At 39.1% G+C, this 23,617-nt stretch overlaps 2 protein-coding genes and 1 pseudogene across 2 annotated transcripts in view; 1 reads left to right on the plus strand and 2 right to left on the minus strand.

The window, feature by feature from the left end:
* Positions 1-13,119, minus strand: part of LOC145468651 (neogenin-like) — a 28,809-nt gene extending 15,690 nt beyond the window's left edge. The window contains exons 1-5 of the mRNA XM_081452366.1: positions 13,083-13,119; positions 11,495-11,578; positions 11,228-11,335; positions 9,815-10,135; positions 9,118-9,414 (exon numbers count right to left, since the gene is read on the minus strand). Coding sequence (XP_081308492.1) covers positions 9,118-9,414; positions 9,815-10,135; positions 11,228-11,335; positions 11,495-11,578; positions 13,083-13,119 — 847 coding nt within the window. The remainder of the gene's footprint in view (positions 1-9,117; positions 9,415-9,814; positions 10,136-11,227; positions 11,336-11,494; positions 11,579-13,082) is intronic.
* Positions 6-3,206, minus strand: LOC145467446 (uncharacterized). Its single transcript, XM_081451000.1, has 2 exons — positions 2,863-3,206; positions 6-1,852 (listed from the first exon to the last, which is right to left on the minus strand). The coding sequence occupies exons 1-2, from the start codon at positions 2,889-2,891 to the stop codon at positions 1,270-1,272; spliced, it is 612 nt and encodes a 203-aa protein (XP_081307126.1). The 5' UTR covers positions 2,892-3,206; the 3' UTR covers positions 6-1,269.
* A 4,552-nt stretch (positions 13,120-17,671) lies between the features above and the next one.
* LOC145467492 (uncharacterized) lies at positions 17,672-20,491 on the plus strand (annotated as a pseudogene).
* Positions 20,492-23,617: the final 3,126 nt, after the last annotated feature.

Consider the following 23,617-nt stretch of genomic DNA (forward strand, 5'->3'; position numbering starts at 1 on the left):
GAAGCTGATGACAATGTTATTAATTTCCACAGTGGATAGTTTATTGTTTGACTCAGAATCCAATGTAGATGACAACAGCCATTATTTAGAGAAATATTTTGACAGTTCAGACAGTGGCAGTGAAAATCCAGAATTTTGTCATTTTTAATGGAGTGAAGAAAGTGTGTATTTCCAACTATCTGTAATTCATACATAATCAGTTATTACATACTTTTGTACCATATATTTGTTATTTTCTATCATGCTTTCTCACGGTATCCAAAACCATTCGAGGTATAAAATCAATGATTCTAAGTACACTGTGAACGGCAATCCTGGACGGCCAGAATGTTTTTAAGCTAAATATAACATATTTTTCGGTATTACGCACGAGTTGTACATTATTTGAAGCAGAAGTTGATTCATTTTTGTTACAGACTTTAAACACAGACTGTTCACAACTATCCTCTTGGGGGACGTTGTATTTCTAAGCTAAATATAACAATTTGTTGTTACTATATTACATCTATAGTTACACATAACTAGTTGTAAATTATTTGATGCAAAATTGATTCACTTATGCTAACAAACTGTGAACCGAGATTGTGCACCGCCATCCTGTTGGGCCCCATGTATTTAAGCTAACTAAAACAATTTTTTGTTAATTGTACCTGTGTACTGTAAAACCCACTTAACCCCCCCCCCCCCCAGGATATAGGCCCACCTAACTGTAAACCAGAAAATACATCGGTTTTAAGCCCCCCTGGATACAAGCCCCAACTCCATTAGCTTTACTTGTTTTGAATTTTTTTATTATGATTTAAAGCTTATCTACCAGTATGAAAAACTAAGGGCCCCCCCCCCCCACACCACCTTTATAAGCCCATCTAAAAGCCCTTACAAAGCTGTATAAGCCCAGGGCTTTTAAGCGGCAGTTTACGCTACCTAGAAACAACCACTTATAAATAATTGGATCCAAAAATTAATCACTTTTGTTAACAGACAGTTTTGTTACCATGTTGTCGGTGCACCATGTATTTATGGCAAATATAACAATTTTTCGTAATAACAAACAACAAGCTGTAAATTATTGGTACCTGTTCATCTCTCATGTAGGAGACCATAAGAGAATAAAAAATTAATGCTCATAAATTTTAGCCCATTTATCTCGCCTGGTTCGTATCCATTGGTACAAGTCCCTATAGTCCATACCACGCACAAGGTTAGCACTAATTTTTGGAAAGGAGGGATAGCCCTCTCTCCCTGGAGTGTAAATAAAAACATCTTGAGTTAACAGGTCAGCCTCGACTTGCTGAACAGCTTCTGTTGGATCAGTTTGTGATCGATTGGCGACTTCTTTGGACTCCTTGCAGTCCACATCAACACTAAACAAAATCTGATTCCGGTTGCCCTGGCTACTCTTTGGGCTGACTCCTCTTTGAAGTTGGACCCTAAGAGATCAGTGTAGGACTTAACAGATTTGTTTTCGTGTTCAAGGAACAAATCCATAGAAATGTTTTTGCCAGGTTTGCCATGGTTATTGCAAAATCTGTTTGCAATTAAGCTTTCTGCTCTTTCTGCTGGTAAGACTGACTTTACCTTGGTCAAGAACAGGAGGGTAGTATAAGCATACTTTGTATGGCCATGGTATTTGTACAGCAGAACCGCAATTTTGTACAAATTGACGAGACGCTTTCCATCCCCCTCGCGGATGGAATCATTGAGGTCAGCTAGAAGGAGGCCAAAGCGCATCTTTGCTTTGTGGTAATTGAATTTATAATCCTCCTTGCTTTCCTTCTCTTTTGGATTTGTGGCATCATTTGCATTACTACTAGTGGTAACTAACTCACTTCCATGCTGCTTTTGGTGATGCCTGAATTAAAAAGATAGAAAATAAACAAGGAAATTATAATTAATTGGTACCTTTACTATTGCGAAAACAACATTTTATCTCGTTCCATTTTACTCCTCGGAAGGGTTTGGGGACTGCTCTCGTCGCGCTCGTTTGCTGAAGCACGTTTAATAAGTTAAGCAAACACTGCGAGCAAACAACTTTCTGGCGTAAATAAGGCCACTAGTGTGACGTTTATTTTTCTCAAATAACCTATCTTAAAATAACAAGCATTTGATGATATCTTCAGCAAAGGTGGGTGTTACGAGTATTGCTGTAGAGCAAGGTTGTTTCCAGACAGAACTCAGGATCGCCGGTAAGAGCAACAAACTAATTTATTTCCGTAAGGTAACTTCGCGAATTTACAGCACTAAGCTTCTTCAAATTTGAATCAATCTCTCTTACAGCAGAACCTCTCGCTCTAATATACATGAGGCTTAAAGTTCTAGAAACTTCTAGTTGGAACTAAATTAAGTAGTTTGACACAATTTCTAATCTGAGTAATTACATAAGGATCAGAATGTTCTGGAATGTTCTTATACAAATCGGTCACGGCTGAATGACATCCGGTTCTAGATTGTTCTAGAAATTGACTTAGACAATTTTTCGTAACATAACCCCCTCTTTGAGAAGAAATTTACAAAATTTCTGCATAACAACCAAAAATTGTCTATGCGGATAGGCAGTATACACTTATTCCAGCAATGAGCTTACTCCAGCACTCGACTTAGTTAATCAGCTCCCACGTTGTCTGATCCCTTATTAGCTTCCACTTTCATATTGTAACTCTGTAAGAACATAGCCCACCACATCAACCGGTTGTTAGTGAACTTTGCACTGTTCATATACTTGAGAGGCTCGTGATCGGTCTGTAGTACAAAGCGCACACCATACAGATGCATATGGAATCTCTTGATACCCCACACGACTACTAGGCACTCTTTCTCTATCGTAGAATAATTAAGCTCTGCATCACTCAACTTCTTACTTACGTAACAGATAGAAAACAATTTGCCTCCATGCTCTTGTATCAGAACTGCACCGATCCCGTAGTTTGAAGCATCCGTTCTTAGAACAAAGGTCTTTTCAGGATCTGGTAGTCGCAAGATTGGATCACTAGTGGGAAGGATCTTGATGGTTCGATAGGCTTTCTCCTGGGCGTCACCCCACTCCACTTTACTTGGTTGACCCTTTCGTGTAAGGTCAGAAAGGGGAGCTGCAACAGCAGCGAAGTTTGGGATGAAATCTCGGTAATATCCTGCCAGTCCCATAAAGGAACCAACCTGCTTCTTGGTTGTTGGTCTCGAAGCTTTTCTGATTTTGGCGACATTATCCTCATGGAGACCAATCAAACCCTGCTGCAATGGATAGCTGAGCAAATCAATGCTGTCAACACCAAAGATACACATGCTCGGTCTAATCGTCATGCCAGCTTGAGCTAAGGGCCTAAACAGCTTTCGGAGGATCTTAAGGTGATCCTCCCATGTACGGGTGTGGACCAGGATATCATCCCAGTCAAACTCGACATTCTTCATGCCTTTGAGCAATTTCTTCATTCCACGCTTCAGTGTAGCCGCAGAATTCACCATGCCGAAAGGCATCTTCAGAAACTCATAGGAACCATCTGGGGTAACAAAGGCCGTCTTAGGAATATCTACTTCTGGTATTGTAACTCGCCAGTATCCTTTGCTAAGATCGATCTTCGAAAAGAACTTGTCTCCATTCAACTTCTGAAACAAGTCAATAGCTGCTGGCATGGGTTCGGGATCGAAGACGGTTAGCTTGTTGAGCTTTTGTGATAAATAATGATAACCAGATAACGTAATGTTTACTATAGGATCTTGATTAAGTTTAATTTTGGTTTCAGTGAGACCTATCAAGGAAAATGTAAAGGCTAATTCAGATAACAGATTTACAAGATTGTCAAAATTGGCAGAAAGGCTCCTAATATTACAATTTAGTGCTGAGAAGGAATTTTTCCCATTAAAGCATTCAATAATGTCATTGTCATTGTCATTATTAAAAGTTTCAGAAGTATAATAGTTAAAGTTTAGCTCACATGGCATATGTAGATCTATATCAGATCTGGTTAAATAAGGTATATTTGATTTTGATGAGCTTATATCCAGGCGAGGTAATAGACTATATTCTTGGGTCCTACTTTGTAAATTACTATTCATAAAGTAAACTTAATATATAAGCTATACTTAGCTGGGAGATGACTTGAGTTACGATGAAGAATGCGATGAAAAGTAAGCTCATCCCTTGATCTTTACAAGGTCATTCATGCCCATTATTGGGAGGACAGGGCTGGTATCATTTCTACGAAAGAATATTTTCCCTGAAGAAGTCCAAATATACTTGAACTGTTTGTCCTTCCTCACTTGGTAAGCTTCCTTGAAGAGCTCCTTATTTTTCTGGGTGAGACTCTCTGCGATGAAGATTCTCTGGGCAATTGGGTAACCAAGATCCTTAGTTGAAAGATCGTTTAACTTCCTTCGGGCTTTATAAAACTTATCCTTGGTTATCCTTCGCACAAACTTGACAATAATTGGTGGGCATTTGTTACCCTTCCCTTTGTAAGACTCGCTGTTCCTGAGTCTGTGACTTATGGAGATATCTCGATCTTCGATATCAACATCCATCAGGTTAGCGACTTTAAGAAGTATTTTATTTGTATCCTCCCTTGACTGGCTACTTGGAAGTGGTATACCACGAATTTCCACACATTCCCTTCGAACACACTGCTCTAGATCATTATGGGCCGCAGATAAATCTTGCAGTTTCTTAGTGGTCGCTTGAAGTTCCATTTTAAGGGCCTGGTTCACATTAGTAAGTTCCTTCCTCTCTTCATCAAAGGTAGAGAATTTCTTAAGCATATGCTCGTATTTCTCGTTGATGAGGGACATGGACAGATTAACATCTTCAATTTTCTGATTCAGTGGTGCTAATTTTTTGTCAAGGATGGCTTCCAAAGCCTCCGCTGTAATTACTGACATGATTAAGGCGACTAGAACAACATATAACATAAAAAAATACTGAAGATACAACAGTTTTGGCAGAGCTCACAAAATTGCCGCCATCTTGTACACCAACCGCTGACCAATCAACCGCTGACCACTTAAAAGTTTTTGGCATAATTTCTCCATAGAAATATAGGAATCCTGAAAATACCCTCTTTCTTTTTAAAATTTGATGTAAACTTTCATACTAGTCATCCATTTGTTTTATTTAAAAATCCAGACAAGAAAATTAACTCTCTCCAATTATCTCAGGCATAAGATGATGATGATGATGATGATGATGACAATACATCTGATAATAACATGAAGGGGGAATGACAGATTTTTTACCTTGTATAAATTGACCTTGGCATGCCAGTCTGCATGAGTGGGATCCAACCCCCCTAGTCTATCAAACTGATCATCATCATCTTGAAACACCCACTGAACATTCCTAGCCCTTTCCTCAGTTAACTGGTCACCATCCAAAAAGATTGGTTGAAGAATCATCTTGCTATCACCTTGGGTCAGTTGTGGCACATACTTTTCTTGGACAGACATCAAGTACTGTGCCATCTCACCAGAAATATTTGTATTGTAGAATTCCAAACCAAGGAAACACTTCAAATATATTGAGAATAAACAACTAAATTAACATAATTATGTATTCCACAACCAATAACTACTTCTTTAATCTACTGAATACCTGTGAACTGAGACACCAGTTGCAACTGCTGTAGGCTACCTACTACATCAATTATTTTTCAATTGTTTAAGTCATGGGTTGCTTCATTTTTACCTTTAAACTTTGCTGAATGAATTTTTACAATGTATAAAATTTATAAAGTTATCAATCATTTTTGTTGTGAAGTGTAAGGTTGATAAACTGGACAAGGTAATGGATTAAGTTGGTAAAATACTGGGTAAATAAAATGGTAAGGTTCTGAAAAAAAAAACATTCTTGTCCTATTTTACAAATAATTCTTACCACATCAGACTTTCTGGCCATTTCGTGGCTATATTGGTGAGGAGTATGGTGAATGACTACATCCCTGAACATTGTAAAAGCTGGCACAAACTTTACAACCATTCGTGTAACCAAGACAAGAAAATCACTCTCCACAGCAAGGTTACTTTCTACATTTGGTAGTAATTCCGAAAGCTCTAGATCTGCAATCTTGCACTGGCCTTTTGTAGGGAAGACAGATGGGCCTGAGCTGGGGTCTAGTATAACCCTATCGCGAATAGCCAGGTGATGTGTCCAATGAATTGACTGATTCCGGAACTTACTGGTCTGGATTCTAGCTGAGAGACTGAAGTCAAGATTGTCAGCAACAATTCTGTAAATGAAATAAAACAAAATAAATAAATCACTTAATTTAAGAGTCGAAGTGGTTTAGCACTGCTGTAGACACTGACAAAAGCAAACAAATATTGTAAATTAAACGGAAACTTGACAAAAATCCCAACTGGCAGGAGGCAGACCAGTTGGCTATTTACTTCAGCAAGTGGAGAAGCCTAAGCCGTGTATTGCACTGTGATAAAAAACGACGAGCATTTGAGAGCACGAGGGAAATGTAGAAAACACGAACCGCAGGCAAGTGTTTTCTGCATTTCTCAAGTGTTCTCGAATGTCCAGAGTGTTTTATCACAGTGTAATACACGGCTTAGGCGTCTTCACTTGCTTTATGATATAGGCAAAAAAAAATAGAATAAAACGCGCTTTGTCTATGCTTTATACTCTGATAAAACATGAGTTTTTTGACCAATCAGAGTGTGCGCAGATGAGATAAGATAGGATAAGATAAAACAATTTTATTTCATGTCAAATTACACAGAGGGTGGTCTCCCAGTCCCCGGAGCCAGAGGCTCATGATAAAGGGTCCTATCTATATCATAAAAGAAATTATAATAGAGTATAGAGTAAGAATTGCTCTCTGAAAAGAACAAGGAAGGGGGTGACTAGGTTTTTCGGATCGACGGATTTGGCCTTAATAAGCGCACGGATTGTGGATTTTTGCGGGGAATAGACATTCAAAGAAAAGCCGCAGAAAACTCAAGTCATCAGTTTTACCTGTAAGACACTGGCTCTTCCTTGAGCAGCTTACACTTAGCCTCTTTAAGATCTACTTTGCTGATGTTTCTTGTGTCACAACCAGCCAGCAGATCCATAAGTTTCTCGAATGCCTGAGAAGAATAATAAATCTTGCTCTCCAGAGATGACTTAGAGACATCTATAATATCATCCAGTAATTGCTGGCCAAGAATTTCCTCAATCAGCGACAACGTGCCATTCCTCTCTTCAATCGCCTTTTTCCATAGCAATACTTTAGAATCATGATTTCTTCCCACCTCGGCTTGATCACGAGCAACCTGCCCGTGTGAGATGCAAATTCCAAGCCGATTTAGACGCGTGAAATCGGCCGCTTTTTCCCCACTGAGGACAAGAACGGTGGAAACTCGCTTTGCATGAGCAGACATTCGTGGATTTCGCAGGCGTGTAATTGCAGAAGTCGCTAATGCCAGGGAATTTATGCTCTCGTCGAATTTCTCATCAGACGGATCGACGCATGCGGCCCCTGTAATGCACGTGTACCACAAAGGGCAAAAGACCTTTATTTCGTGCACCAATTTGCGATTAGAGAAGCATGCAAGTTCTGACGGAGTACTGAATTTTAGCATGCTCTCGCTACGAGTGTACTCGGTCATTTCACGAGCCAAGTGTTTGGCGAGCGACGACAAGAGTTCCTTCTTAAGTTCTTCGTGCACAAACGTCGCGTTCACAACTGGCTTCCAATTTCGGTTGCAGATATTTTTTACGATGTCAGCCGTTGCGGCATCTGGTGTTGAACGAAAGGAGTACGTGTTATCACCAGTTGGAATAACAACTTTCACTGCCGGTTTCTCGACTGCCTGCGCGGACACGAGTTCAGAAATTTCTTGCCGGGTCGCATTTGCAAACCTATGAGAAATGGAATCGTCTGGCCGTTGATGCTTTCCTTGACTCTACTTCAAGTTTTGAAATTCCATCCTCCTTCGGTGAGTCGGTCCTGCCAATTTTTCCAGAATTCGCTGAATGAGGCCGCGAACCGGACCTTCGCTAAAACATTCCGCTGCAATAGGCGAACAAGTCATGGCGATGGCATGGGATGCTCTTGCGAGACAAGAAATCCACTCTTAAGATACCTCATAAGTTCTGAAGCGTTCCGAATTTTAGTGGCACATTTGGCGCACACTCTGTTAGATTCAGCCACATTTTTCTCACAAGAAAAACCAAGTTCTGTGACCAGATCAGCCAGACGACATTTTTCTACTCCCGCTCGTTTGGACAGCTCAAATAAATTCTCCGTCGAAACTCTACGTTTAAAATCGCCGTAAAAACTTTTAAAGTTGCATCTACAAACGCGGCAAAAATCGTTACACGATTGTTCTTTCGTTGGTCTTCCTTTCGCAGCTTTTTTGGGGGTTTTGCGATCGCTTGAGAAAGACATCCTTCACGACATGTTTTGGCACCGCTACTTGACATTTGAGCGATTATTTTCCTAGGCATCTCTCGGGGTTGTCGACGACAGCCGATAATGACAGGACGTCAAGATAAGGAATTCGATTGGATACGCTTAATTAGATTGGAAATTTCACACCAAAAAATCAGTTAACCGTGAAAGGGCAAACTCTTGGGCTTAGGCGGTAGTCCCTCCTTTCGCGTTCTTCTCGCCCCCAGGATCTCGCGCAGCCGTTCTTCTCGCCCCCAGGATTTCGCGCGGCCATTTTTTTCTCGCGTTTTTTTTTTTCGCGTCACGCACGACGGACTAAGCGAAAGAGGGACTACTCGTAGTCTACCCACTCATTAAATTACAGCATCTTGAAAGCAAAAATTTACTTTAATAAATGTACTGATTTATGAAGAGTATTTGACAATGTCACTACAAGGTACTTGATTTAACTCAACAACGTTTAAGCAATAGAAAACATTTTCTGCCCATACACCAAGTTATAGAAACACGAGTGGAAGTTGGGGAGGGAGAAATGCTGCGGGAACACGAGCCGTGGCCAGAAGTTCTCACAGCTTCATAGAGATTGTTTTCCATATCTTTTAAAACGCACCTCCATAATTCCGTCTACAGCTAGATTTGTGTTTCCATCAGGCCAATGCAGTACGGCTTTTAGGGTGCGGTTTCCTACGGGGAGTTTTCTTCATTAAATTATACTGATAGTAACAACCCTGTACTTTGTAAGCACATGTACCTGTTAAACTCACACTAGATGATCTGTTCCAGCCTTCAGTGCTGTTTGCCTCGCACCAGTACTTCCCTTGGTCGTTCAGGCGAATAGAGTCAAAAGCTAGTATGGAGTGACCTTTAAATTCCTTCACAGAAAAGCTTGGCACGCGATGACCATCCTTGAACCACGTAATGACTGGGCGGGGGATACCTGACGCGTGACAGCTCAGATTCGCTGTACTTCCCGCGGAAAAGTTTCTCTGACTTGGAAGATCGACATTGAAATATGGTGGTAATGGGTCTGCATTTAAAATACTTTCCACTGTTAATGACACTTAATTAAGATCTAATCTCGTATAAATCATCAGGACAAAACATTCAAAATGCAATTACCCAAATTTAATGACTCCAAATTAAGCAAGACGTTTTAACCTGGGGCTTTTAATTAGGGAACTTAAGCATCGACGATGAGAGGAAGACGACGACGATGACGACTAGAAGTCAGTTCATAACACTTGCAAGGAACTGAGCATGTTCGTCTCTGTCAGTTCGTCGTCGCGCAGTTATCGACGACGTACTTTATAGTGATTTGCTGTTTAGCTGAAAACGGAAGTAGTTTTACCCGTTTAATCAGCACACTAATGGCTAATACTTTGCTAATCGTTGAATTATAAGAACGCCATTATAACAACAACAGATCACGGGGTAGTGTCACGACTTACCTTTAAATTTCAATGTGAGTTTATCCTTCGTGCATCTCATGCTATTCTCTGACACGCATTCATATTTACCCGAATCGCTCTTACTGGCATTTTGAATGAAAAGCTTGCATACCAGTGATTCTCCGCTGCCATCGCAATCCTTTATATAGTCATCGTAGTTCTCGTTGTAATAGTATTGGATCGTATAAGGTTGAGCAGCCTGATGACTTCCCTCCTTTGAAGAGTTACTGGTGCAAATGATTGTTATGTCGTAGCCAATTGGGAGGACGTCCTCACCCGGAAATTCCAAAATGTTCAGCGACATGGAAGGAGCTTTAGGATCTGGTAGAGATTTTATTCTCTATTAATCAAATTTTCGCTTTACAGCCTTGAAATAAATAGCACTTTCTTAAACTCGATACAAACTGCATAAGGGTCAGTTTCTAAAGTAAGGAGTCGTTAAATCCTGTATTTCGCAACGTTTGCTTATTGAAGCCTTTTTGTGCCTTTTTACTAACCTAAGGTAAAGTCTGCATACGAGCCAAGTGACCCATTAGGTCGGAGCTTATCCCGGTGTCTGTAGCATAAAGCGACTACGAATATTCTAATCTCCCCTCGATGAGATGCTAGTCCATCCCAGGGTTATCCCCAGCCGTTAGCCAATAGTACACCTGGGTGGAGAGAGGCACTGTGAGAGAAAAGTGTCTTGCCCAAGAACAGAGCACGATGTCCCCGGCTAGGGCTCGAACTCGGACCGCTCGATCCGGAGTCTGGAGTCGAGCGTACTAACTATGAGGCCACCACCATGAGACCTAACTGGCTTAGAAATACACTGGCAAAGAAACCAAACTACATTGTTACTCTGTTTTTAGTTTTTTTCCTTAGAATAAATCATTTTCTTAATTAGCCCTTCTTCCATGAAGTCAGTTTCGAATTTTACTCCCCAACACTAGCACTGGATTGATGCTGGTATCTCTTTCCCACAGTTCGTTACACAGAATTAAGCAAACAAAGTCAGACTACTTTTCAGTCGACACGACTTGCGGGAAGGAATTTCAGGGGATGTGCCGTAATTTTAAAACGGATAAAAACACTTTGTTATGATGGCATGACCAGGACTGTTTTCACACTTTAAAAACGCCTTCCCTTCATTGCAAGAGCTTCCTTCCCAAATGAATGGCATTTAATTTTGTAAAAGGAATAACAATAAAAACAAAACGCGTAACAAAACATCAAAAAAGGTAATTATATATGGAAGAATACCATACCCTTGTTTTGCTTAAGGGGTGGGGAGGATTGGAGAGAAACACAATTTCATAAGTGAATTTAAACGATTTTACTATTTTTGTGCTCAATGTTTTAACAAAGAGTAGAAGAGCAAGAAAAGGTAGTCCCTAATTCAAGATGAGTATTTTCTAGTTCTGTATCACTCACATTTATGTAGATATTCAACAGCGACACAGCCAATTTCTGCATCAACGACGATTACATATAAAGCCATAACCAACAGCATGACGATTCTTCGTTTCTTCTCTTTTTCCCCTGAAAAAACAAAAAACAAAAAAAACAATCAACATTATGTTACTGACTAACTAAACACGGTCAACTGATTGGGTACTGAATCTCTAAACTTTCTACCACAATTTGCTTGAAAGGTATTTTGTTTTAATAAATTAGCATATGGTAACTGAAGAGACTTACCCCAAGTTTTGAATGTTTTCATGCGATAAGTCAATTTTAAGATAAACTCTGGTACTTCCCATTGAGAAACTTCCGTCTCTAGTACTACCCAGAAATCCAAAAACATCACAACACCATATTATCAAAATTTCCGCTCTATTACCTGTCAAGAGATCGCTTACGGGAGGATAAGAACAAAAGAAAATTCGAAACTTTTAGCTCTAAAAGTGGTTGCGGTCGCTTACGAGCAAACGTTACAGCAGGAATTGTTTTTTTATTATTATTATTATTATTTGAAAACCATACCTGTAAAAATTGTTGATCTGTGAAATGTCATGCCGGGAAGAAGATGCTCTTGTCTTTGTGAAAATGCACGATTCACAGTTAATGCTTTATGCCGATTATTCCCAAGTTTCAACTTCCTGTATTAAGTTATCTTAATAATTTAAACAGCTGCTGAGCATACACATTGGAAACATTTCTAAGACAAAAATATAAAAAAAAAATATATAGATTAGCTCCTTTGAAGCGCTCATCATTATAAAATCTCTCTATAAAAAAAGAGAAAAAATGCTTTGCGCGAAGATTATCGGCGACTGGGAGTTATGACGTCTTTCTATCAATGCTGACAATTTAACGAGAACAATTTAATTAAATATTATGATTAGAAAGTTGATCTGGAAATACGGCTCTTATTTTAAAAGCTTTTATTTTTCATTAAATTTTATGTTAAAATGCTTCGACATTTTATTTGACACTCTAGGACGTTGGAAAGATGTACTTAGATGCTTCCCTCCCAACAGTTTCTTGCACGGGTACACAACGGGACTATATGACGTTTGATTAAATAGCGTGGTACTCATTACGCCAGACTCGGACAAAATAAATTTGTACTTTAAAATAATAAGTCTCATGCTTTACACGATGAAACGACAGTCGACAGTTACGGAAGCTTGCTTTGCAATAATCATCTATTCCAAAATTTTCAAACATGATGATAATAAGTTTATAGAACAACCGTCAGCAATAATGTTTCTCAACATGAAGCAAAGATTGTCGGTCGCCGTCCAAACTTAAGATTTTTCTAAAAAAAAATTGAAATTTAAGAGAAGAAAATAGTACTTGCTTACCTTTTTTAATCGCGTCAAATCTTAAAGCTCTCAGTCAAAGACATTAACAGTATTCCTTTCCACCTGCCAGAAAATGAAACCACTGGCATCTGTCTTAGCCTGATATTTAACTGCGTTCTTGTCTTTGCCTTTGCCTTTGTTCTTTAATTGCTGATTTTAGAGCAAAATTCCTATTTCGGTGGTGATTTCAACACGTTTGGGTCTTCTAAGGATAAAACTTTCAACTTTCAACTGATGCTAAAAAGGGTTATTTCGACGGAAAAGAGGCACCGTACTTTGTCACACTGCTCAATAAACCACCTGTCTGATGGTGCCATAGCAACGGTGTATTTTATCATATAGCTGGTAATTAAACCTCAGAGATGGCATTTTAATTTTTTCTATGGTTTTCAATTTTTAAAAGAAAATAATAATAAAAAAAAATTACTGATAGATAAATATAAAAGACACAATCCTCTACGGCTGATATTATAAGTTACCTGTATGACGTGCTTGATCCTCGGGGCTTGCCTTCATTTATACATCTTAAGCCATTTCGTTGTCAGCCCTGATACCAAGTTCACTTACCTTACATATCTTTATTTCTATTGTTGTCATTTATTTGTTTATCTATTCACGTTGTGAGCAATGCAGGATTAAAGTGTTAAAGCCCAGACACTGCCTGCCTAAAGGTAGAATGAAAGAAAAACTTAATATTCCAAACGTTTCCCGGAAAGACATTAAACTGCCAACTGGGAATTGAAGGTACCAATATCTGCATGCAACCTGATATGAAGTAATATGTCTGTTCGAGACACCTGCAGAGGTTTCTGAAGGCTGACTTCAAGCCTAGATACCTGCAAAACTGACATTTAGAAATTATCAGGAGACCACTGGGGTAATCAACATTTCGGAAAATTTAACTGTTTCTCTGTCCATAACTTTCTCTCTTTCTTAATTTAAAATGTCCTTTATAATGAAAAACATGTAGATTATATTAATTACTAAAAGAGAAGAAAAAGAAAATTAACGATAAGCACGTTACATGACGTCTCGACGACGTCATGTCATGATTGTGGAATTGAAAAGAAATTAAAATAAGTGACCTATAATGCTATATATTCAGAAATGGAATTCTGACAAAATTCATTCATTCAAAGAGGGTAAAAGCAAGTCCTTAACTGATACGAAACGTTTCGCGCGAATAGAGTCTTATGAGTGTCCAGTTCCGGACATTTCTGTCTAATTTTGAGCATCGCAAAATTTCAACACTTAAGCTTGCCCCGGCATCCCTTAGGGATATTGAAAATCTCACAAAGGTTCACCAGCGGTTTTACATTATGTCCGTCCTTGAATGTCTTTTTTTTTCCTTCTGATCCTGTACACGTTGATGGAGGTAGCGCCACGTGTAGCCGATATATTTTGCATCTCACAGTTCACACTTAAATTCCTCATTTTTTTCCCTAATCTTTCTGCTTCTAAATTTAAGGCTGCAAATCATGATTGTTTTGTTTTCTTCTAAGGTCGTGAAGTTGTCTGTGAACCATGTCGGCAGATTTCTGATCCTTGTAAGGCATATATACTGATCTGTAAAGGACTGCCCTATGGCATACGAGTCAAGTGTGGAGGTTACTGGAGACCGTTGATGTTCGAGGCGATGAGTTTCTCGGGATATTTTAGTTTCAAAAACATCCCTTAGAATTTGGTCTACAGATAAAACGCGTCGCACGATCTAATATAGTTCTTAAACACGGTGACCGTTCGCACTTGCCATCAAAAGGCCTTTTGTAGTAGATGGCGGTTGAGGAGCCGATTGTTCGTATTTTTTTCTGTAAACACAGTTTTCAAGATAGTGATCTGTTTTGATTAAGAAAGATTGAAAGATTGTAGGGAAAAAAAGAAACACTAAAAAGCAAAGAAATATCTTCATGATGCGTAAGCCAGATTTGACCAGATAACTTGGACTGTCAACTACAAAGCTAGTCAGAAATGTATAACTTAGTGGTATTGTTGTGATAGCAAAGCGGTCAACTGTAGCCACTTTCTGCCGTTATGTCTGACGTCATGTCACCAAATAGTAACCCGAAGAACCGTTAACGCTGACGATGTAATTGACTGCTGTTAACTCTGACGTCACACAAAGACAAGTCCGGCACAACTAGCCTTTATAAAAGTAGTTAACTGTGTTGATGTGACCGCGTAGTCGACTGCAGCCATGTTCCACTGTAAATTCTAAAGTCATGTTACAAAAGGCTGCGACCGTTTGTAGAAGCACTCTTTTGGACAACTCCAGGCACACATACATGTATGAACAGTAAACGTGATCCGGGCAGCCAGGGAAGGATTGATAAATGCCACGGCCATTTTATGTTTACAACAGGTGTTTTTAGTTCCCAATCTTCCCGTGAGTATAACAGGAATGTGATCCTCACCGGAACATTGGGAACTAAAACACCTGTTGTAAAGACAAAATGGCCGTGGCATTTGTCAGTCCTTCCTTGGCTCCCCGGATCACCGTTTACTGTTCATACATGTATGTGTGCCGAGAGTTGTCCAAAAGAGTGCAAACCTTTCAAGAGGACTCTACATGATTAAACCGGCTTCGAGGAAAACAATGGTCAGTAATACAAAGAACATCGAAGTATGTGATCGTCACGCTCGACACAGATGAGGAACGTATAAATGTACTTTATATACAAACCTACAGCTGGAAGGAAAAGGTGGCAGTTTTAATGCTACTTAGGTTTCAAGGATCGCTGCAAAGGACCAAAACTCTAACCTTGAAGCCAGGTTAGAGATTTACGTGAATTTATCGGAGCACTTTAAGAAGGCGAGTGTGTTGGTTACTCGCTGGAATATTTTCCAAATTTCCTGAACTTTAAGCGGTCCTTAGTTTTGAAAACCTAGTGGGCAGACAAATTTTATTATTGTTTTAAATTAAGGGACATTTATACTTTCTATTCATGTACTTCAGCGGTTTCAAGCAGGTGCCACATTTTTAAAACATGCCTTCAAAGTAGAGCTATTTTCGCGTTTGCTTCAAAACTCGATTTAACGGGTAGAAAATCTTCTTTTAACCGTTGAAGGAACAACGTTGAATTATAACTGCAGCATGGCTAAACAAACTGCTATGATATTTCTATGGTTGAAAAAAGAATTGGGACTTTTGAGCGAATACTATTTTTTTTTTTGCAGCGCCGGCAATACGTGCTATTTTTTCACTTTGGGCAAACACGTAACTTGTGTCGAGCGGACCGAACTTCAATTAATCCTAGAAAACTTCAATTAGAATTTTTAATCAGATTAAACTCATTTTAGTAATTGACTAGGTAAGGGCTTCAAAATCCCAGCTTATGAGAAAAATCGAATTTTCGAAGTAAAATCAGTGGTCGGTTTTTACAGAGACAGCTTCTTAACTTCTTAGCATAATTACGTAACCTGCATACCAACGAATTTACATACCAGCACAAAACTATCTTACAATAACAACGTGAAAAATTATATTACCTATTTTTGAGAGGAAATGCTGCTGTCCGACGCGAGGTGCTCCTCAGGCAGACTGGATGGTTGGATGGCAGGTTGTTCAAGCTATGCAAAATGATCTACTAAGGGGAGTGGGGTTGGGTAATTGTGACGAGAAAAAAAATCAACCAAGCTGCTTTTAGACAAAAAAATACATACTAACATAACGAGAAAGGAAAATCATAAAGGGTTGAGAAAGAGAGATTTTTAGCGTTCAGTGTCCATAAATAAATTTAATTCATGCCTAACTCGAATCACTGACTGGAAAATTTGACCATTTACAGACTTTATGAAATGGCTGTAGATCCTGAATTTACAGACTTGGTCACTTATCCCGCTTAAAAACAAAATGCGTGTAAATTTATTTTGCAAAGATTTTGTTTAGTTTTTAGTTTTGTTAATTTAAAAATATTTGTAAAATGTTTGTAAATGGTACCGGCTAGAATAAGAGGAAAGAACTCATAATTTACCGACTTAACAAAATCTTCTAAGAATGTTTGTGAATTTACCGTTTACAAAGATTTTACGCGTTTAGCCCTATCATGTAAAATCTCTGTAACTTGACATACACGGGGCACCATAAAATCTCTGTAAATTGACATACTCGGGGCACCATAAACTCTGTGTAAATTGACATACTCGGGGCACCATAAAATCACTGTAAATTGACATACTCGGGGCACCATTAAATCGCTGTAAATTGACATACTCGAGGCACCATAAAATCTCTGTAAATTGACATATACTCGGCTATCAAAAAGAAAGCATACGTTATCCCAGGGACTATGTGAATACTCCTCGTTAAAATTCCGAAGCCAGGTATCATCAATTAAGCACAAATCTGGGCGTACCAAACTCTACCTGGTCAGGTATTCAGTTAATTGGGGCGCATCGCATGTAGATCGCCGACTGGAGATACTCCTTCCGCGAAGCGTGCTAAAACCTACTCAGGAGGTCGACAGCTATCGACCTGCAAATCAAGGTGTTCTTTCTCGAAGTAAAGCTACGGTAGTCTCCGAAGGAAAATCGGGCGAAGATAAATGATAAATATGACATCCGTGAATAGAAGCAACATACTTTTCTTGCGAACAGTTCTAATCAAACAGCCGGGCCCTAATAACACGACATAAAGTACCCTTCATAAACACGTTTGAAACAAAGAAAGGTCGAGAGACCGAGAAGAGAACGGTAAATGTACAAATGTCACGAACCGTATTAGTCGTGTAAGCCCGTTAACCCCATTTTACACTGGCCGCCGTATCGGAACCGAACCGAACCGAACTATTTCGCCCCAACTCAAAGTCGTGTCGTCCCCGAAAAAGTCGATTCGCCCCGATCGACCAAAAGTTAGTTCGCCGAAAGGTTTTTTGTACAATTTACAAAGGAATAAATGGTCGCAGTCATAAAGAATCAATTATATTGTTGCTATGAGAGTGCAACAACACTTCTACGAGCGTAATCCAGCAAATATATTTATTTTAGACGCAATGGCTCCTTAACTACGCAAACCTTTAATAAAATGGTTTAAAAGGCGTTTCATATACTCTACAGGGAAAAGCCGTGGAAGGTTTATTAAGTTGATCAAAGGTTTATTAAATCGATCAATCAACGGACTTTGTTTCTACGCCGTAATGAAACAAATATATTTTTTTCTGGTTAGCATGATTTGCACGAAGTGAAAGCCTATCTCAATTTGCTCAGTAATTTCCTAAAATTTTCATTCTCGGAACAGGGTTCATTTTCGGAACAGCGGCTAATGTAGTAGCTTTGGCCGAGGAGGTCTGGGTACTCAAGCTCGTTTTGTGGCGCTCGTGTTAACGATCTGAATATGTATTTTCCTTCGGAAGTTCAGCGTGAGCACGCATGTGATTTATGCTAACACATCTTGTGTTAGCACGTGGAGTCTCTCGAGACTCCAGTTGGAATATATATAAGGAGTGAATAGGTCGATATATTCATCAAGTGCGACACTACTCGACGGTGCTTGTAGTTTTCTTGTTTGTTTCATCGTGTTTGAGATGCCCTCGAGTCCCGAAATTTCGAAGAACCCTAAAGAGTCTGCTACAGAGGACGTTTTCGAACGTTTTAACACGTACCTTGACCACAAGATTGAAAATCTCTCGTCGGGATTAAGCTCGCAATCGTCAAGTGAAACTGGAAAATTGCAAAGAGCGTCTGAGGCCGGCAAGCTTAAGTTCCAAGGCAACAAAGACCAGTTCCTGTTTAACTCCGAACTTCAGGCGACGGTAGACGAAGCCGCTAATTTTCTTGGCTTGCGCGACGTCGACAAAGCTGCTGAAAAGGTTGAGGACTTAAGAAAAAGTTTGCGACATCGTCAGAAGATCATAAAACTGGCAGACAAGAGCGAAGCAGGTTGGCTTGCGGTGAAGGAATACGAGGCGGAGGAGTTAGCTAGTGATTCGGACGACGAGAAGAGGATCAGGAAGGCGCAGGAGAGGGCTTTGAAGAAGAAGAAGCAAAATGCTTTTAAGAAATCCGAGAAGAATAAGACTCCCCTCAGCGCTCATACTTCTCGTGCTGCTGACGACCGGTCTCTTTTTCGAGGTATGCTCCTTGCCCTTTCTTTGTTTTTTCAACGTGGCAGGCAGGTGCTCTCACTCTGCCTGCCTTACAGTCTTGTGTATTTGTGTTATGCTTCAGCGTTCTGAAGAAGGAAAATGTATTTTCCTTCGGAAGTTCAGCGTGAGCACGCATGTGATTTATGCTAACAAATCTTGTGTTAGCACGTGGAGTCTCTCGAGACTCCAGTTGGAATATATATAAGGAGTGAATAGGTTGATATATTCATCAAGTGCGACACTACTCGACGCTCCTTGTAGTTTTCTTGTTTGTTTTGTTTATTTTTTCCACGTTTTTATTTTTTCTTTAGTGAAGGCTTTCTGCTGTGCGTTCTTTGTTTTTTCGTTTTTCAGGCCGTAGAATGCCTTCTCCAGCAGACATCTGCTTCAGATGCGGAAAGAGAGGTCATTGGAGTTCAAGTTGCGGGAGGCTCAGCGACGGTCCTGGATTCGGGAATTACAGAAACACAACCAGACTTGGCTCAGGCAGTACATCCGGAGAGCAATCCCACAGACCAGACGAGCGACAGTCAACTATTTGAACATGATGATGCGGTCGGATGTTTCGAAGATATCATTAAGGATTTGACTGAAGCCACTTCTTGGGGACGGACCTGTGTTGCCAAAAGGCGTTTAATGCTGAAGCAAGTTTTATCGTCTAAGGCTAATTCTTCTGTTAAAAAGTATGTCGCTCAATGCAGGCTTTTCTGTCTTTATATGAAGTCCAGAGGCCTAAGATTGGTTTTGCCTTATGATAGTTTACTTATATCTGAATACCTGTCTAATCATCACGAAACCAAAAAATCATATGCTGTTGTTTTGTCGGCGTTTTGTGCGTTAAAATGGGTCCATGATCTCATTCCATACGGGATACAAGGTAATCCAGTTGATTCTGCACTATCTCGCAACATTCTGGAGGCTAGTAAACGTATATTTAGCAGACCAGTCAGAAAAAAGGAGCCTATTACTCCTGATATGATACGTCGAATTTGTATTAAGTTTGCTTATGAAGGCTGTAATCTTAGTGGTTTACGTACAGCATTAATTTTTGTTTTAGGCTTTTATGGCCTCTTCAGGGTTAATGAGCTTTTGGATATACAGGCTTCGGATATTGTAGTTTTTGATGATCATCTAGAGATTAATGTTAAGCATAGCAAAACTGATCAATATAAGCAAGGCAATATTGTGTTTATTTCTAAAAGTGGTGGTCTTGCATGTCCTCATTCATTATTAGCCCGTTATTTTTCAGCAGCAAGTATTGATCTAAGTTCATCTGCTCACATTTTTAGAACCCTTAAATTTGTCAAGAAGGGCAATTTGTATACTCTAGGCCCTAGGAGACTAAGTTATACTAGGTGTAGAGAGCTAATTAAAGAATCGCTTTCAGCTATAGGGATTAACTCCATCCCCTATAGTACTCATGCCTTAGATCAGGCGGTGCTACCTTTATAGCAGACAATCTTATGAAATCAGGTGCTTCTGGTAGGTTATTAATGCTTCACGGGCGATGGAAATCAGAGAAAGCTAAGAATATGTATGTTAAAGATTCTCTGGAAAGTAGGTTACAACTAACTAAATATTTTCCTACTTAGGCTTTTTCAGTCGTAAAGATGTAGCCAGTTTTCCCCTCCTCACATTGTTTGTACTTATTTGCCTAGCTTAGTGTGAAATGAATTAAAGCATCGTCGGGCAGGTGCTCTCACTCTGCCTGCCTTACAGTCTTGTGTATTTGTGTTATGCTTCAGCGTTCTGGAGAAGGAAAATGATTTTCCTTTTTTACGAACGGAGTGAGAGAGAAGGAAATATAAGTTTCACGCACAGAATTTACACTTCTATAGAACCAAGTCAGAACTCGCTTCTTTTGTGGGTAGGACTAGCCTTAAACGGAATCTTCTTACTGCGATCTCAGATCTGTACGGCTTTTTCTGCCCAGATCTCGAGTTTCGTAGAGTGAACAGAGTGAAATCATCCGCCATTTTTGAATCTTGCCAGAATGCAGAAAAAACTTCACCTTCTCCATCTATAATTTAATGTATAAAGTATTTGACAAATTTGGTAGATCTTAACACATGCAAACTCTATCAGATCAGTTTCTATAAAAGACTTTTGTCCGTACAAGTGTGATTAATAACCTAAAAATACACGTGGCTCAACGATGCGACCCAGCCTAAATAGCACATTTTACAGTTTCATACTTTGTTATCATATAAATCTTTAGTACATGAATAGTGTTTTTTCTCTTATTATTATTGTTATCATATTATGATAATAATGAAATTCTGTTGTTTAAACGCCAACCGGGCATGTGTCCACCAATTTTAGAAAGTCGATGATAGCATGAGTTTGTTAATTAGTATTTTAGGATCTCATGATATTTTATTTTCATCAAAATTTTAGTCTATGATAGTGGAATTTGTGAAGATTTGTAAATAGGTGTTCTGAGGAGATTTTAATAAAGTTCTTGTTAGTTTTGAAATAATAATAATAATAATAATAAATATTAAATATTAAATGTTAAATAATAATAATAATAATAATAATATTTGTTACAGGAAGCTCACTCACCTACCTGTGATATACAGAGAGGTCATGTTCTAAATATATCAGTAATCACATAAATAAAGGAATAAAATATGTTCTAGAACTAAAATAATGCAGAAAGAAAAAGAAATTACATAACTGAGAATGATTCCAGAAATTTACATTTAAAATCAGATATGGTACACGAGTTTCTTAAATCACTATCTAAATTTTTCCAATCTTTGAAGACATGGTAACAAGTTCTTTCCTATCCCCAATTTCGTTTTACAGATGGAAGTTTAAGATCGTCTTTGTTGCGTGTACTGTAATTATGTACACTGTTGTTTCTTAGCAGTTCTCAGGATACTGTGGGAAGTTATTCCATTACCGCACTTGTAAACATAGAGGCAGCGATAAAAGAGCCTCCTTAGTCTATTAAATGGTAAAAACTATGCATGCACTACCCCGCAAGGGATGTTTCATTGTTTTCATGATATTGGGGCAAGTTTTCGTAATGGAGTGAAAATCTCAACTAGGCACAGTGACCAGGATGAAATCGCACTTGTCTTGTTTGCACTTAAAAGAGGGCAACCTCCTGAGGTATACCCAAATTTTCGAAAAAAGGTTTCCTGGAAATTTCAGTTCCATCTGCACTCTGGAAATTTCGGAATTTTCGGTTGAATGATTCGCTTTACGGAAATTCATCAATTTCCGGGTTTTCTGGAACTTTTCCCGGAAAATTTCCATACCATTTGTCCCTTTTGTTTTGTTTAGTTCAACAAAGAAATGGTACTGTTTTTCGTTTCAGAGTGATTTATTGACATAGTGAGTATGAATGTTATCAGGGTGAACGCTTGCAATTCACAAGGTAAACATGTTCAGCAAAAATAACTTCTCGAAACTAAATTTTATGTCGTGTCACGGAAAGAAAACGAAATTAAAATGTCATGCAGGTAGCAATAATTGGCGACTTAAATGTTCCTAAGTCTTACTGAAACGATGTGTTCTAGAGAAACGAAGATATCTGTTTACGTGCTTGATTTAAATGTGATTAAGATGACAACTACGGCGACATAATTTTGGTCAAACAGAACACTTGTCAGGAATAACAATCCCGCCCCTTTTCTGTGGCTGTTTACGAGAAAAGAACACGCACTTGGTGCGTTTGGACGATACAACAGATACGATATATTGTGGAACGTAACTAATTCATCATATTGTAGTTTAATTAACGTTGGTATAATATGGCTTTTTTATGAGGTTTTCTTGATATCGTAGGTGTCTACATTTTCCAGATTTAGTTGAATTTCTCGAATTTCCGCCACAATTCCAGTAGCTTTACTTCAAAGAGCGCGCTTTTAAAAATAAGAAAATTTGTATTTCGACAAACCGCGGCATTTCAAGAGCTGGTCTCCATGAAAAAACCGATAGCATTTGTATTTTAGCTTCATAACTCAGTATTCAAGCCAAAGTGGAGGAATAATTGCACAACTGTCGTCACACATGAGGCGTCCTTTTTGAAAAGAAATTATAACATAACTAAAGCAAAGCGCGCGCTCTGATTGGTTAATTTAGCGTCTACTATTTTCCCATGGGTGTACGCTGCTGACGTGTATGCTAATGTTTACAAAGCAAATCTTTTGACAGACATTGTTTCCAAAGTAATGGCCGACGTTCTTTTGCCAGAAATGCGAAACTGTCTTCACAGTTGTGTGAAGATGAAACTTTATCGAGTTACTGGTATGCAGTCGGTTGTCATGAATGAATTTTCGCGCGCTTGTTTTCTCTTGTCATGTAAGACTACACGAACATTTTTTTGTGATGTAGCTCAATAAAAGGACTTCTGTTGTTCCAATGTCTCAATGTTATGTTATAAAACAAATGGTAAACGCCATAGCGTGCACTATTGAGTTATGGATGCACTTGGGTGGTTTGCTAAGCACTCAAGAAGCTAGAGTCGCACTCGACTATCGCCTCGTGCGACTCTTACGCTTCTTTCGTGCTTAGCAACCTCCCGCGTGCATCCATAACTCAATAGTACACGCTATGGCGTTTACCATTTGTTAAATATACTGCGTCACTAACAACGAAACGTAAGGTGCCGCATCCATTCGAACCAAGACTGCCTGGCACAGAAATGGAAATATTATGCGTCAAATGCTTTTGCCTCTTAGCTTTATTTAGCCTCACACACAATACTTTGAATTTCTGAAAATTTGGTGGGGCTGTGCGGCCCGCTTCCCAAAGCACTTACCCTATTTAAGACCAAAGTCTGTGATTTTTCTAACCTATTTATGGCCTGAGCCTTAAATTAATACCCTGTTTCAGACCTGCCGTAGTTCTCTAGTTCAGAATGATGTTAAAGGTATTGTGAATGGCTTTAGTTGCTGGTCTTACCGATAATGATGAAAAAA

Source organism: Orbicella franksi, chromosome 14 (assembly GCF_964199315.1).
Source record: "Orbicella franksi chromosome 14, jaOrbFran1.1, whole genome shotgun sequence".
NCBI classification, from domain to species: Eukaryota; Metazoa; Cnidaria; class Anthozoa; order Scleractinia; family Merulinidae; genus Orbicella; species Orbicella franksi.